The 17,118-nt window shown below is 40.5% G+C and overlaps 2 protein-coding genes across 15 annotated transcripts in view; both read right to left on the reverse strand.

The window, feature by feature from the left end:
• LOC133459504 (titin homolog) overlaps positions 1-5,036 on the reverse strand; it is a 46,789-nt gene extending 41,753 nt beyond the window's left edge. For all 14 annotated transcript variants that reach the window (XM_061739509.1, XM_061739508.1, XM_061739507.1 and 11 more), the window contains exons 1-5: positions 4,611-5,036; positions 1,770-1,827; positions 651-746; positions 249-302; positions 1-94 (exon numbers count right to left, since the gene is read on the reverse strand). The exon at positions 1-94 is cut by the window's left edge and continues 85 nt beyond it. In XM_061739509.1, coding sequence (XP_061595493.1) covers positions 1-94; positions 249-302; positions 651-746; positions 1,770-1,827; positions 4,611-4,714 — 406 coding nt within the window. In that variant the 5' untranslated portion in view covers positions 4,715-5,036. The remainder of the gene's footprint in view (positions 95-248; positions 303-650; positions 747-1,769; positions 1,828-4,610) is intronic.
• Positions 5,037-10,511: 5,475 nt separating this feature from the next.
• znrd2 (zinc ribbon domain containing 2) lies at positions 10,512-14,512 on the reverse strand. Its single transcript, XM_061740795.1, has 4 exons — positions 14,453-14,512; positions 13,304-13,452; positions 13,123-13,207; positions 10,512-12,312 (listed from the first exon to the last, which is right to left on the reverse strand). The coding sequence occupies exons 1-4, from the start codon at positions 14,466-14,468 to the stop codon at positions 11,879-11,881; spliced, it is 684 nt and encodes a 227-aa protein (XP_061596779.1). The 5' UTR covers positions 14,469-14,512; the 3' UTR covers positions 10,512-11,878.
• Positions 14,513-17,118: the final 2,606 nt, after the last annotated feature.

Consider the following 17,118-nt stretch of genomic DNA (forward strand, 5'->3'; position numbering starts at 1 on the left):
TCAGCGTCAGGTCCGTCTGGGTGGGCGTGGGGCTGGCGAAGCGCCGCAGATTGATGTCCGCCGACGCCAGCACTTTGCGGTGACCCTTGCTCTCCTGTGCATGATCAATAATGAAAACCACAACATTACTGTATGTGGAGACTAAACCCAGTCTGGCTCTTGCAGTCAAATACACCAGTTATACAACTTTAGCTGCTTTATTGACCAAACAGCTTAATTAACTAGTTAAAAAACTGAGAAATACTTACACCCTCGATGACAAATGTCCATTCTTTGTCTTCAAACTCATCGGCATTGGGGTCCTGCATAGGCGATAACAAATACAGACCTCAACCTTTGCATTAGAGTTCATCTAAGTGCAGCACAAGTTTAAACATGTAGAGAACACTCGTTGAACTCCACTGGCTACTGTTGGCACCCTGAATACATTTAAATTCACTAGTTTAAATGGTTAAAATAAACATAACAGTTGAAGCACAAGTTTTGTGTTTTTATTTAAACTAGTTAAACTTTATCCTTAACTGCACTTGTCCACTTCTTTAAAGGTCGCCATGGTTACCTCTGCCTGTTATTGGCACTTAACTTCTTTCTCTTTTTAATGTGTCACAGGACTGGTGTCCATCCTGAGCGTTGCACTGTGAGTGTGGTACCTTAAAGAGGGTGACGGAGATGTCGATGTTCTCGGGGACGGGCCACACCACCATGCCCCGGTAGGGGTTCTTGATCCCGGGCTGCCAGCTGTGCAGCTGCACCACAAACAAACAGCTTGTGAGTGAACTTGTCCAGTTCTTATTAAGGACTATCTTATGTTTTGGAGGATTTCTGAGAAGAGTAGGGACATTCTCCTCAGTGCTCACTAGTTTACTCCTCCATAAAGTCCCTGTCTAAGGATTAAGACTTTTAAAGCCATGGTTACAATGACAGAAAGTCCTGACTACAACACTCAGAAAGCCTGGAAAACATGTTTGTGTTTGCTCTCACATTCGTGTGGGGGCTTGAAACTGAAACACATAATAATAATAATAATAATAAAAATAATACCTTAATTTATAAAGCGCTTTTCAAAACAAGTCACAAAGTGCTTTACATGCAATTAAAAACAATTCAATTCAAAAATAATACCGAGGTTTCTACAAGAAGTGCTGATGTTGGATGAGAGGGGACCAAGATGGGAAGAAATATGATTTTGCAATGAGTCTGGGCCTATGATGAGGATTTCTGTCTTCTCTGAGTTAAGTTGTAAAATATGTGATGCCATCCAGTTATTGATATCTGCAATGCACATGTGGAGGTTATTTAGTTGATTGGAGTTGCTATTATCAAAGGAAAGGTATAATTGTGTATCATCGGCATAGAAATGGTATTTAATATTGTGTTTTGTAATAATATGACCTAGAGGAAGCATGTAAATGGAGAACAGTAATGGACCGAGAACAGAACCTTGAGGAACTCCATAATCTAATGGTGATGAAGATGACTGAAAATTACCAATTTCTACACCTTTCGGACAGATAAGAGCGGAACCAATCTAAAAGCAACCCTGAAATGCCCACACATCAGCTTATAGGAACCTCCCGTTACCGTGGAGACAGAGATGAGGCCCTAACTCATCCCGGATTGGTTTTAGTGCTACACTTTGGGTTAGTTAACTAGCTGTTAACTAAATGTGAGCATGGGGGCATGAGGAATGCCAGAGAACTATCTCAACGACAGTGCAGAAACAAATATGCATGCGTTAGTGCTTTTTATTTTCTTTTACACGGTCTCACCTTGGAACACATGCGCCTGTTCCTCCTGGTCCACACCACCCTCAGCTTGTCCGGTTGCCTTTGGAGACAAAATAAAACACAGTAAACCAGAAGTAATACCGTGGCTAATGCTGTTACATGAAGATTATGCAAGTTTAGAAAGAACTTGACCACAAAAACAAAAAAGATGTGGCACAAGTTTTTATCAGGATCTATAAAAAAATGTAGAATTTGAATCTTTAACGTTCTTTACTTTGAACAAAGCCTCCAACCAGAGTGGACATTATGCAAACCATGGACACACGGTCAGAAACAAGGTCTCATGACTTTCTGCTGACTAACATTGTCTCCCAGTAATAGATGAGGCGGTGTCGGTGGTGTGTGAGTGTGTGTTTACTGAAACTGTGAGCGCATGATGACATTGTTTCACGGTCTGTCTATACATCTGGAACGACATAATAGAGCAGCAGAAGCACTTCATCTGTAATTAGGCAACACAACGTGTGTTTTTTGTAAACACACATGCCCGTAATATTAGTTTTTGAGTGCTTCCATTGTCCTTGGTCGCAGCTATGTGGCACAGGAAGTGAAAGAGGAAGCTCTGAAGTCATGTGACCTGACTGAGGGGGAAGGAACCCCTCATTTGAGGACGCACACACACTTCAAACATGTGCAGGCAAGGACACAAGTATGAGACTATATTCTTCAAACAACATCAGACCTCATTACTAACTTTAAATATATCTATATTTATAAGAATCAAACATCTTCACATTCATTACTCCGGCACTTTAAAACCAACATGTTGTACATTTTCTCTTTTAATATTATTTGTTCTTTTGTATTGTACCAATCACCACAACAATTCCTTGTGTGTGCTAAACTACTTGGCAATAAACGTATTTCTGACTCTGATGTTCATTAGAATAATACCATTAATAGTTATTATATTGTTAATATTGTCCCGGGTCTCTCAGGTTTCAGGGTATCAGCGTTCAAGTGTGGCTCCGAGGGCTTTGTGTGCCACACGTGCTCATGTGGTATGTGTGTTAGTGGGTCGGGAGTGGCCACAGAAATAGCCCGGCCGGCAGTGGGGTTGATGGTGCGCAGAGATGACGACAAAGAGGATGAAAAGAGCGCTCAAAGCAAGATAATAGGAAATGATAAAGGGCTTGGACTGATTTCATCAAGTTTGGTGACATGTTTTTACCGTACGTCACACTTAGAAAAGTGTTTGTTGTGAGGGATAAACTGATGTTGAGTAAGGATCATGGTTCTCAACTATAAGTACAAGACAGTTGTTTTCTCAGGAAATCTAACAGCTTACTAATCTTTTTTATGCTTTTGTCACATGAAGCATTTTTAATGTTGCATATGATTAGGTTGCTGACCCTGTATTTATCCCTCGGCTGTCAGTGTCTCTGTCAGCAATCGTCATTGTCTATTTTTTGCCTATCTTTGACTGCCTTCTGTTTTGTGGCTCCATCAAGCTTGTCTGAATGTCCTATCTTTCATAAACCTTAAAGCGACAGGAAGTGGAAATAAATATGTTCTAAACAGATCACCCAAATCATTTCCCTTTTCAATACAATAAAACTATACAAATGTACGTATGAAATCATAAGTATGTCACGAGAGATCATTTTGCCACTCTCCTCTCCTCCTGCTTCTTCTTCAGCTCCACGCTCGTCTGGAAGACTAGCAGTTGCTGCTGCGGAGCAACAGTTGCAAGGCATGTCATATGAAGGTTATAATGCATCTCAGTAGTCCGTGTGGTTGATGTGTCAGGGGACTCAGATTATCGTGCTAAATCCGGACAGCCCTCCTGAAACACATGCACGCCAAAAAGTCCACCTTCTGAAGTGTCAGAATCCTATAACCTCACGCATAAAGTCGACTCGTGGATGCACAACAAACACACATGCCTGAATCACACAACTGAAACCTGTAGGTAAACCTCCGTTATCCTGCACTTCCTCTTGTTCACTCTTCTCACTCTCTGACATTTATCTTCCTCTCAGCATCACAGCGGTAGAGACTGTGACTGTTGATTGATGTACACTGTTTTTACTGCCCCAAGCTCTCTGTTACCTACGAGACTAATCAGTCAAAAACTGATCAGTGCTTCTTATCAAGGTTCTGACCAGCTACATTTAATCTACCCTTCAGTGTTATCTCAACAGATAAGAAGGTACAACAAGGAGCAAGCATGATATCTGGGCAAAGGTTTGAAGAGCCAAGAGTCACTTTTTTTGTAGTGCTACAATCAAGAAAATTGTTCTTCATGCTAGGTTTATGAGCCATATAGTTGTAACATTATCCATAAAATAAGGAAATACTGTTTGATCATAGACAAGTAAAAGTGTATGTCAGAGCTAGATTGGACAGGATGGAAATAGGAATTTACCTAAAAGAAATAATGAGAGGGTTTGAGCTTCATATTATTTGCATCTCTGAGGTGAAATAATGAGATAAGCGAGCGAGAAATAAACCACTCTATTTATAAGGAATTGGCAGAGGGTCCCATGAATACGCACTGGGGGGTGTGAAACCCTCCTGTTTCTGTCTTTTGAACTAACGCTGCAGATAAATCGCTCTATTGTGTGTGTTCCCAGATAAGGGACCTTAAAGCCGGCTGTGTACTGTGACTGTGATAGGCGGGGCCGGGGATCGAACCCGCGACCACAGCAACCTCGGGACGCCCTTCCTCGCCGGAGCGGAAAGAGCCACAACACGAGCGTGAACATGACCGTAACGGAGTCCTGTTACAGCCAATAACACGCCGAACACATCCCATGAAGGTCGTTAACGTTAAAACTCTGATTAATCGTTAACATGACGCCGAAAAACACAACAACTCACCATTTCTTGGTACACTCCAACACAAGTTCCTGATAGGAAGCCACAAACTGAAACTTTGAAGCCTTTTTATTAACTCGCTGCAGTCTCTTCCACACCGAAGCCATCGGGGCAGATCAAACTCGGCGAAGAGAGAATCAACAGAAAATGGGGAGTCCGGCAACTTGTCCCGCTGCCTGGTTCCTTATACGGGTCGAGTTTCTCCTCCTGCGGATAATAATGATGAACTCGCTCAAGCTCCGACTTGCGCTCATTCGCACTGAGTTGAATCACACGCTCTTCCCCCGCAGACGCGTCGATGACAGAGATCCGCACGCAGGACACGCAGGACACGCAGACACGCAGGGCCGAGGAGGAACCTCTCCACGGCTGGGTGTCACTAACACGGGATAGAAACGCTTTCACGCAACACGCAACCGATGACAGCCCGTCCCCCTGTCTGTGGCTGTAATCCACATGGAGAGCGCGGCTTAAGGCTGATTTATGGTTCCGCGTCACACCGACGCAGAGCCTACGGCGTAGGGTACGCGGCGACGCCCACCCTACGCCGTAGCTTCTGCGTCGATTTAACGCAGAACCATAAAACATGCTTGACTCAACCCGGCCCTGCTCCCTCCCTCCTGCAGGGACAGCAGCCACTTCACAGCCACACGGAATATGCAAAGAATGCCTCTGGTGATGAAGCAGTCCATGCAAATTCCTCCCCGTGACTGCATGTGTGCACTGTGTGCATATCTGTCAAGTTTTGGATTTAAAAATAAGGGTCCCACCAGCCCAACCGAGGTCAGGTATCTTACATTTTAAGACAGATTTACAAGAAATCTAAAATAACTACCTGTCAAAACTACAATTATGTGCCCAAAGCCGGACTTTCTGTGTATGTAATTCCTATAATAGAGCCTAAATGGAAACACAAAAGGGAATTAAAGCATACTTATTTATTTTAAATATGTTCAGTGTACTCTGTGGGAGTTATATCACTAGACTTTGATCCCGACCCCGCATCGCCTGGTCTGCTTTATCTGACTTGAGCATTTCTGCAAATTGTCATCTCATGCAGGCCGCCAGGCTCCAAATTACCGAGTTAGTGATGTGGAAGTTCATAGTTATGAGTCAAGTCACTTCCTGAGTTGCAGCTGCGTCACCCAGCGCTCCCAGGAAAAGTCCAGGGAACTAACTGGGGAGAGTTTCCATTGCAGCGGCTCTGGCTGAGCTCTGTTCAGGCCCAGTCGAGGCGCGGGGATTTTCCTCAGTGAGAGCAGGGGTGTATTTTTAGGTTGGGGGGAGAAATGAGATGGATGGATGGACAGAAGCAGCTGGGGTGGAAGAGCAACAGGGGAACGAGTCCGTCATGACTCAGAGTTGGTCTAATATTACACTGACTTTTCAGCGCTGCGTTATTGTTTTGTGCCTGAACAAACACGCAGCCACCTGACAGCACGCTGTTCTCTGCTTTTGTCTCTTTCTTTCAAGTTGACATAACCAGCAATAGCCCTCATGAAATTACAGGCCTTTATCTTGGCTTAGATATGTTAGAGGAAACACCCTACAAGACTTACAAGACTTAGAGAAAACACCAGCAATAATTCAAATACAGTTTTGTATCTCTAGCTTTGCATCTTGGGCTGTTATTTTCTACACGTGATTTTGCTTAACGTCATTATAGTTTTTCTCCAGTTTTGAGTTAATGTATGCCTTTTTCATTTGTTCTTTTTGTGGCCTTATCTGCTTGATTGTTTCGCTAATCACTTAATTAACTTTGCTTTCATTATATGGAAATTTGGCCATCCTTGCATATCTTTTTAATGGTCATTTTATTATACAGGACTGTTTCAGAAAATTAGAATATTGTGATAAAGTCCTTTATTTTCTGTAATGCAAAAATGTCATACATTCTCTGGATTCATTACAAATCAACTGAAATATTGCAACCTTTTATTATTTTAATATTGCTGATCATGGTTTACAGTTTAAGAAAACTCAAATATCCTATCTCAAAAAATTAGAATATTCTGGGAATCTTAATCTTAAACTGTAAGCCATAATCAGCAATATTAAAATAATAAAAGGCTTGCAATATTTAAGTTGATTTGTAATTAATCCAGAATGTATGACATTTTTTTTTTTTTTTTTTTTTTTTTTTTTAAATTGCAAGAACTTTATCACAATATTCTAATTTAATTCATTCATTTTCTGAGACAGTCCTGTATATGTTGAAACACTTTGTGGTCATTTCAAGTCAATATTTGGTTGTTTTCTGACTGGGACAATATTTCTGTTATAAGTCAGCAACCCGTAGCTGGCTTGTTTGGTCGTAATCTTTCCACATCAACGGCCCACATCGCTACCCTTTTCTAAAATGTTGTCATTGTAAACAGGTCTGATGCCCGTGCAACAACTACAAACCCATTTTCATGCTGTCAATGCAACACCTAGCTCTCCACTGAAACATAACCATGCCCTCGTTTCTTATATCGATTCTTGGATTTGGGGAACTGGTTTCTCTGTGAGGTTTTTCCTTGATTCACAAACTGATCTGAGGAGTCCTTCTACTGCAGGTCTACTAACACATATCCTTTCCTGTTCCCCTGGCATCCATCACACTGACCTCCAGCGTGATGCCCTTTCATGTTACAGCTTGCACTAACTGTTAACACTAACTGTGGGGTGCAATAACTAACCTGACCATCTGGACGCCAACACAGCGGGAATAAAGAACCATTACACATCCACATTTGCATCTAACTGATAGAAGACCACAAAACCAAGTAGTGATGGATGAACTGGAATTCAGAATTCAGACACAGCATCTTCTGTTCAGCTGTAAAGTGCTGCACAAGAGGTTTTCTGACAATGTCCATGACGTATATTGAAAATACAATAAACAGACACCAGTGTTCTTATTGAACCTCCTTCCAAAGCACTGACTGGAGACAGTGTGTCCCCTGTTGGTCATGTCCAGCAGTGCCATGCCCTGACTGCCCGTCATTCTGATGCAAGAATGTGTAGGTGTTGTGGTTTTACTATATAGGACGTTATCTGTGGGTGTTTCCAAATTATTCATGAAATATTTTGTTTAGCAGTTGCTCCAGTTTTCAAAACAGACAGTAATACTTTATATTTGATAATACCATCACTCATGATGTTGTAAATGCTAAGGTTAAAAAAAAACAACCTACAAAAACACATTTTTAAAAGTTATTGTAACATCAATAAATCAAATTAAAGGGACATAATGTGTTTAAAAAGCCCCAGACTTCTGATTAGTTAATGAAGCTTAATATGCCTCTTTAAAAACCTCATAGTTGAAGCTATGATTGATTAAATCTGATACAGATTTCCTATAATTTGCTAACTCTTCTCAGTTTTATTACGAGTTGCGTTTCAAAAAGCAATGAGGATTAGTTGAGAAGTTCACACCAGACCTGATCTCCAGTAACACTGCAAGGTTAGGTCATTTAGAGTCTGACACTGATACCAGCCAAGGAAACACTTGCAGGCGCCGCCAGAAATAAGGGGATCGGTGAGTATTTACATCTGTGCACCATCCCATAACATGCAATGCATTATTTTAGGCCGGGAAATCCTACCAGGAAAACAGTTCACGCTCCATACAGATCTGTGGTTTCCAGACTAAAGCGAGAACAGCAACAGGCAGTGTAGATTCATAGATGACCGGCCCCTGTTGGTCACTGAAAAGGTTGAATTCCACCCTGTAATTGAACATCTAGAACCATGGTAGTTTCCCAGGTTGGAAATACAACAACTCTAAAACTGTTTTATATTCAAAAGTTAAGTCTTTGTGTAATGTTTAGTATGGCAATTTAAAAAAAACAACCAAAAACTAAACATAACATCTGGAATTGGAACAGCAGAATCGGCCGATACAAAGCCCAGGTATCAGAATCTTTATAGGAAAGAAAAAACTGGCATGGGAGTGTATATATAATTATTTGTTACAAACCCCCAGCTCGCTAGGGAAAAAAGGGTTTGTGAACATCTGACCCACAAACAAATCCTTATTTATAGGTGCTATATTGACAACGAGGCAGTAAAATAGTGATAACAGAAAACAGGTTTTAACCCCACAACACAAATGTTCGTGTAAGACAACCAAAACAAAAGGATAAAGAAAACCAAAAGGTAAACTAAAGATCAAAAGTGGAGATTTAACGAAAAGGGCCATCCGGGGTTTAAAACAAACTCCACATTCAGAAAACCAACAGAACATCATTAAGTGCACAACCACACTACACAATCCAGAACAAACGGGTTTAGACAAACAGGTTCTCTCCAGGCTGACAACCAAACCCAGAATGAGGCAAGCTGAGTGTGAAACACACACAGCTGCCCTGAGTTTCCATCAGCCTGCTCCTTAAATACGGCTGATGAACCAGGACTAGCTGAGAAGTAAGAGGAAACGGCCAATCCCGGGTGGAGGATGGCACAGTCAGCCAACCGCAGGCCAGGAACAGCAGGCAGACAGCCAATCATCCAGGAGAGATCACCAGCCCAATGACCTGTCCAGAGGCCGAGGGCCTAACAATACTTCACAAATCATGTAATGTGGGCAGCATGGTGGCTTGGTGGTAATCACTGTTGCCCGACAGCAAGGAGGTTCCTGGTTCGACTCCCGGGCTCGTGGGGTCTCTCTGTGTGGAGTTTGCATGTTCTGCAAACTTTTTTGTAAAAAATGTTTTTTTATTTTTTAGTAAAAAAAGAAAATTTTTAGTAAAAAAATCTCATTACACTTAAAACAAGACTCATCACTGGAAAAAACAACAATTTTCACCTGTTTCAAGTACATTTTCACTTGAAATAAGTAGAAAAATCTGCCAGTGGAACAAGATTTTTTTGCTTGTAATGAGAAGATAAATCTTGTTCCACTGGCAGATTTTTCTACTTATTTCAAGTGAGAATTTACTTGAAAAAGGTGAAAATTGTTATTTTTTTAAGTGTTATTTTCCTCTGAGTGACGGGTGGGGGTTCAGGTATCTGATCTCTTGACCCAGCATCATGCCGGGACATTAGAGCTAACCATATCAAGATGAAGGTGGTGGTGGAGCGAGGTGGGGAGACTTCTCGGGGCAGCGTTACGCTAGTTTAACAGAAATAACGTTTTTGTAGTAAAACACAATTCCAAGATAAACTATACTGCTTCTAGGGATGCACTGATCTGATATCAGGATTAAATATTTTGGGGAAATTTTTTTTACAAAAAAATCAATTAGAAAATTAATTTGATCCATGAGTCGATCTGCTCACTTGAAATGTGTTCCTGTATGAAGCATTCAGTTTGTTTCTACAGTATATATGTTCAGTTATTTATTTATGATGGTTTTATTGACAATTCCAATGCTGGTGCACAATTGTTTATTTTTCTGCAACAAACCAGTTTATTACCGTCATATCTTGTTATATTGCAACATTTTGCATTAGGAAATGTATGTAGTTTGGTAAGAAATGTGGAAGTGGAGCCTGAAGCCTTTAGTCTCTTCCACATGAAGGGTACAGCTCAGTAACAGTATCAGTATCACATTGGTGAAAGATATCAACTCTTAATTCAACTCCAGGTGTCGTTATCAAGACTTAAAACATTAAATTGGTGCATTCCTTTACGGCTTTCCCTGTTCTTTCCTTGTTTTTGACATTGTGGTATCTTTTACTGTTGATACTTGTTGACACCAAAAAGTACATGCTTTCCTTAGTAATGATTACAATCCCAGACAAACCTGATGATCCGGTCGTGGCAGCGTTTGAAGATGTGGTTACAGATGTGACTGAGGTCACATTTGCATGACAGCCGTGCTTGTGTGAACACAGCACCATCTTTATTCTTCACTCACCATTTTTAAGGACATTACTTGCATGTGGCGCCCCCTTGTGAAAAGAACCAAGCTGAGCTGCTTCTGAGAAGGATTTATTTTGGTGCATTCTTAGAAAACTACCTCAAATGACACTGAAACTGGCTTCTCTAATACAAAGCGCCAACCATTCATGTACAATCCAGTTTGTTTACTGTAGATGCAATAATAATAATACTGAGGTTTTCAGAGACCGAGTTCCAGCAGATTGTCAGTGGAAAAAAAACAAATACGTTTCATTTTTATGACTTTGTTGATGACATTAGAAACCAATAAATACCTCTGGATACTTTTATCTGGGTAGTGTAGCTTGCATATGGCAATTAACAATATGGTTGTTCTTCCTCAGTTCCTAAATGAGCAAGGCATTAAAGAACGTAATACTGAGCTTACAGGCCTCCAGGGATTTAGCAAAAGTAAAAAGGAGGAGTGAGTGTGGTTTCTTTTTCTGCATGGTCTCTGAGGTGAGGTTTACATCTGAAAGAACTAAAATGGTGGAGCTGTAACTAGAAAGTAGAGAGATTTTCTTTTAATGGGAGGATCATAGGTTCAAACCCAAACTTCCCCAGTATACATTCAAAATATCCTTGAGCCAGATCCACAATCACACAGCGCTCCCTAATAAACTATTACTCATTTGTAAGTTGTTTCAGGGAAAATAAACAACACAAAACAGGTCAATGAATATAACTGGATCCTTAGATGAATCATTTTCACATCACACACAGGAACTCAACACAAATCTGAAGGTCAGACATGAGAGTAGCAAACAGAAATAATCCGGCTTGGAGAAGTCAGGTTTGTATTTAAGCACTGGGATCCTCAACAACATGCGAGAAACTTTCACTGAAAGCGGTCCAGCACAAACTTTTCGTGCAAAATCAATATTCAGGTGTGTGAACTGGAATTTTAGCTTGCAAATCAGCAACTTCTGAACATAATGCAACCACATACTGTAACAGCAGTCTGGTTTCCTCATGTGTATACGTTAGCTGCTGTGGGAACAGCCAGCCAGCAAACTCTGGACACCAGTTAGCATGATTGTTTTTGTGGTATACAAATCATTAAAAATTTTAACTGGCCAGCTATTTTAAAATGAATACGGACAACCAATGTGCTTTGACAAATGTCGAATATCTGTAATCATAATATAACGCACAATTTGACAAAAGCCATCATACGAACACGTGACATTTCTGCCAGCTGTATGCTTGCATTAACCCAATAACAATGTGTGCACTTCCGACATTTTAATCCTATTTCAAGTGCATCCTGGACCGATTTTGAATTCAGCTTTAAGCATAGATTCAGCCGAAGAGAGAAGCTAAGCCAGAGTCAGTACTCCAAAACAGAGGCAAGTAGAAACAGTGTTCCTATCACTCCACGGTTTCAGCTACTGTACAGTGGTTATTGGCTGAGCTCCTTGAGGCTGCGCAGCGAGTTGGCACAGCTGGTGATGAGGCTGCAGAGCTGGATACTCGCCTCCAGGGAGGCTGAGCTCTGTAATTGGGTAGTGGCCCAGCGAAGTTTGGTGAGAACAGCTTCCTCCGCGTCTTGGAGCTCCGGTTGCAGGGCAGGACTCGGTGGACTAGCCGGGGGGCGAGCAGGGGCCACGACGGGGGTGGAGGCGGCCGCAGGAGGAGGGACGACAGGCGGAGGGAGAAGGGATCGTCCCCCAGCGGCAGCCCCCTCACAGTGCTCTGGCCTGGGCTGAGGGACCGACGCACCGGCTTGGCTGCTGGTGGAACTTCCACTGAGTTCCTGTGTCTGCGACGGAGCCGGGGACTGGGCTGCAAGCTGCCTCTCCCTCACCTGAGACAACGCAGCCTGAGCATTCAGAGCTGGAGGAAAACAACAACTAAATATTTAGTTACATTCACAATTAGTTAAAAGCAGGTCAGGGCTGGGCGATATATCGACATTTTAATATATATCGATATATTTTCAAACGCGATATGGCACGAGACAATACCGTTTATATCGATATAGTTTATTTTGCGACGAATTGACTGAACATCAACACTGACCCCTCGCGCTGGCAGAAAAGTACCTTTGTGCTGAAACCTGACAGTGTTGACAGGTTAGTTTTCCTGGCAAATCTGTAAAATGTACAGTAGTTGACTTGTTGTAATTATTTGAGATTTGCTCAAAGAGATGCAATATCTGTTTACATGTTTTATTTGAGATTTGTTATTTGCACAACTGTCAACCTCAGTGGAAAAGTCTGCCTGTTACTGTCTACATTGTATTAATTGCACAGTGTATTTTAATTTAATTGTTATGCGGGAAAGGGATATTTGTTTTATTTTATTCAAGAAGCATTTTTATTCTATATATGCAGGCAGTTTATTTTCGTTTAATTTGTTTTTTACATTTTGATATTGTGCAGACCTCTGTTAATAAAGGAACCTGTGTGACATTTGGCACGTGGCTTTGTATTAAAACTGTTTTTTTAAGGGTTTTCCTCTGAAAAAAATGAAGCTAACAGAGATGCTATGCTATAATGCTTTGGGGGAAATCCCAATTACGTCACGGAAAAAATATGGATATATATCGAGTATCGCCATTCAGCTAGAAAATATTGAAATATGACTTTTGGTCCATATCGCCCAGCCCTAAAGCAGGTGGGTGAATAATGAGGAAAAGGGTACCAGGGTTGTCCTTGTCAACATCAGAGTCCAGCTCCTGACAGGAGACGCAGTAGTTTTTCTGCTGCTTGTCCTGAAGAAGAATAGTCTGCAAACATACACATGTATGGATTTAGATTACACCACGTAACCTTTCGTGTGCCACCTGTATTCAGGAACAAGAGTGGAGTCTGCCCTCACTCACCCCGCACAGATCACAGCACTCTCCCAGCATCTTGTATCCTTTCAGGAGGTAATCTCCCATCAGTTTGCTGATCTTGTCTTGCCGCTCCCTGCGAGCCTGGATGACCTTCATCTCCGCCTCGGTTGGAGGCTCCCACTCAAAGTCTTCATCTGCAGGAACATGTCAGCACTGAGAGATGCGTGGCTTTAACTAACCAACACACACTTTATTTATATATATATATATATATATATATATATATATATATATATATATATATATATACATACACACACACACACACACACACACACACACACACACTAGAAATGGGCGATATTTTGCCGTTCACGATATACCGTCAAAAAAATGCCCCCACGGTAAGAATTTGTCATCTCGCGGTAAAAACGATAAATTCCCGTTGATGACGTTTTTGTGTAAAGCTGATTTATGGTTGTGCATTTAACAAAGAACCATAAATCAGCCTTAACATAAACATAGTATTATATGCTGCTGCTGAGGTCTCTACCAGAGTGGTGTAATAATTGGTGTAGTTTAGTAGTATTTAGTATTCTTTTAGAGCAGTGTTTTGGCTCCAAAGACTGAATGTGGTGATAGATTTATAGTTACAAAGGTGGAGTTGAATTGGTATTTTTTTTAATCGTCATTTTTATCGTTATCGGGATAAATGCCAGAAATTATCGTGATACATTTTTTTGTGCATACCGCCCATCCCTAACACACACACACACACACACACACACACACACACACACACACACACACACACACACACACACACACACACACACACACACACACACGTCACCTGCCTCACTTCTTACATAGTCCTAACATTGCTGTAAAGTGTGCTGATCTAAATGCGTCTCATTTATAAGAGCTGATTTTGCACACGGCCGAGGGAACTGTTTTAACCAGTTAGATCAGGAGGTTTTAGAAAGAGCCTGATGGAGTGTCAGGAACCGATGAGCAGCTAGCTAGCGACCAGCCGAGGAACCGTTCATGTGAAGCTGCTCGGGCGGGAAAGCCCCGGGGGAACAGAACCAGCAACAATCGGAGCCGATAATACAGCCATGTGTGTTCTTACAGAACAGCAGAGATGAGCAGCGGTCATTTTAGAGAAAGTAGCTGATAGCTGTCTCCACTTACCTCCATTCAAAGACATGTTGCTGCTGCTACACGCTGTGCGTGATGACGTCAGAGGGGACGTCTTTTCTTCTTCGTTGTCAAATAAGTGGAGCGCCCTCTACTGGTGAAACCGACCGACTAAAGGATGGTTTATGGTTCCGCGTTACACCGACGCAGAGCTTTCGGCGTAGGGTACGCGCCGACGTGGACCGTACGCCGTACCCTACGGCGTAGGCTCTGCGTCGATTTAACGCAGAACCATAATTCAGGCTTAAACAGTCTCTCAGAAGCGCCACAGTCACCAAAATAAGGTCTGCGATTTAAAAATACTGATACAGCCAAAAGCGAAAGAACCCCACTCCAGAATCATGAACGCTTGAGGATAACTGCTCATTTTGTGAAAACAACACTGAGGATACCTACTATATTTCAGCCTGAGATGCAGTTGAAGGCTTTTGATTGGCTGTGAATGAATGATTGAAAAATACATACAAAAATACATACATACTTACAATACATACAATGCCATTTCTCTTAACGTCTTTCCCAAAAAATAACATAAGATTTGGCGTAATATTCAAGAAAAAAGAAAATGAACTCTGCATTAACATTGTTATATGTCTAGGTATATTTTTATACACAAAAACAGAAAAAAAATCCTGAAAAAATGAATTCAATGTGTAGTTAAAATCCTAAAAATGTGTCAATAGATCCACAGCCCAGAAATTATATGAAATTATATGATGAGTAATTCTCCCAATGAACTAGAAAACTGAATCATTGCTGTATTACCCTTGCATTTTGTAGTAGGCTTACTACTTCAATCGACCAGTTTACTGTTGAGTTTATTCTGTATTATCATTATTTATATTATTTTCTTTTTGTTCCCTCTGAACTTGCTATCTTTGTTCACTGCCAGTTTCAACTGCCATGATTATCACTGGTTACGTACATGTCCAAATGTGCAATAATGATAATAATTTTTAAAAACGTCTTGCAGAAGGGCAGCGATTTAATTTTTTTCCAAACACAATTGTTTTGATCCAACTGACTTAAACTGAATGTGCAACACTTTACTGCTTAATTCCAGGATTTTAGCAACACCCATGGCCATCTTTAATATGTAGTTCGTCTTAATCATTATAACCACAGTTGACCCGGGTTGTAGTTTTTGTGAAAAATAAATAAATAAAATAAACTTGAGATCAGTTATAACAGCTTCTTCTGTCATATCGATTCCATTTTTCACATTACTTTTCAATGTCACAGCCACAGGTTAAATTCATAAGCTAAAGTGAGACAAATGTATTCTAGCTTCACGATGGCATTTAAAAACAGCACATATGTGACTAGTTGGGGAATCACTGTGGTGCACTGGTTGTCATGTCACAGCAAGATTCCTTGTTCAAATCTCAACTGAGGCCTTTCTGTGTTTTAATGTCTATGATTCATTACCTACATTTCATATCAATCAATAAATCTTTATTTGTATAGCACTTTTAAAAAAAGCACTGTTGACCAAAGTGCTTTACAGTTAAAATCAAATAAAAACATGGACTATAACATAAGACACTAGAGGGGTAGAACAAGAAAAACATTCCAGTAAAAAATCAAATGAAAAAGAAGTAAAAGTATAAAATAAATGGATTAATTAAAAAAAAAAATGCTATTATGAGCCAAATGCCTTTGTGTGTCTTTAGTTTGGATTTGAATTGAGGCGGGTCTGTGAGCGTAACTCAGGCGTGTTCTAGAGTTTAGGACCAGCTACTGCAAAAGAGCCATTATCCCACTTTTTCACCCTCATCTGTTGAACCTCTAAGAAAAGTTAACCTGCTGACCGTAAAGTTCTGCTGGGTCGACAAGGAATATAAATATTACTTTATTTGGGGTCTGGGGAATGCTTTCATACTTTTAGACACCACTGTATGTCTTATGAAATGATACTGTCACAGAGTTCTTTTGGTTGTTGTTTTTCATTGGAATTATTTCAAATTCAGGTTTTTTCATTTCACATAAAATTGACAAATACCCATTCATTGCTCAAGCATTTAAATATTTAGGTCATGGGAACCTATTAAACTAGATCAATATATTGAATATCAGTATATTAAATGCTGAGATATACTTTTATGACACTACTAAACCCAATATATTGAATATTGTTATTGCATGATTCATTTGTGTTTAATTTGTGACTTATTTGGAAAAATACATTTCAGAATAGATTTCAGTTGAAATATTACATAAATTAAAGAATACTAATATGTAAATACTGTAAGAGCCGAGTACTAACTAAAACCTACAATGGAGACAACATTTTTTACTGCTATAAAATCAACCCAGACAGACTTTGCCTTACATTTGATTTTGAACAATTATATAAAGTACTTTAATAATGATCTCAGACAGCAGCCACTTTCAACATTGTAAAAAAGAACATTTTGTTGTTGTTTCAGCACCATGGACAGAGACAATAAACACAAGCTGGTGGAATTCTAACCAGTGGAGTGAATCAGTGATCCACGTTCGCTCAATCATTCCACAAGTTTTACACAAACAATAAGGTTTTGAATCGGCCAAGTTGAGTGGAGATGATTTGAGATGAGTAGAGCCGAGTAGGTACTAGTAGAAAAGCACCACGAGAAACACTTGACAAAGTCTTACGTCTTAAAAGCAACACATAAAAC

This window comes from Cololabis saira, chromosome 14 (genome assembly GCF_033807715.1).
Source record: "Cololabis saira isolate AMF1-May2022 chromosome 14, fColSai1.1, whole genome shotgun sequence".
Lineage (NCBI taxonomy): Eukaryota > Metazoa > Chordata > Actinopteri > Beloniformes > Belonidae > Cololabis > Cololabis saira.

Excerpts from the sequence above, each read along its gene's own strand:
- znrd2 (XM_061740795.1), bottom strand. Across the intron at positions 13,208-13,303 it reads AGTGCTGTGATCTGTGCGGG|ACTATTCTTCTTCAGGACAA; the intron begins GTGAGTGAGGGC and ends GTATGTTTGCAG. Across the intron at positions 12,313-13,122 it reads TGTTGACAAGGACAACCCTG|CTCTGAATGCTCAGGCTGCG; the intron begins GTACCCTTTTCC and ends GTTTTCCTCCAG.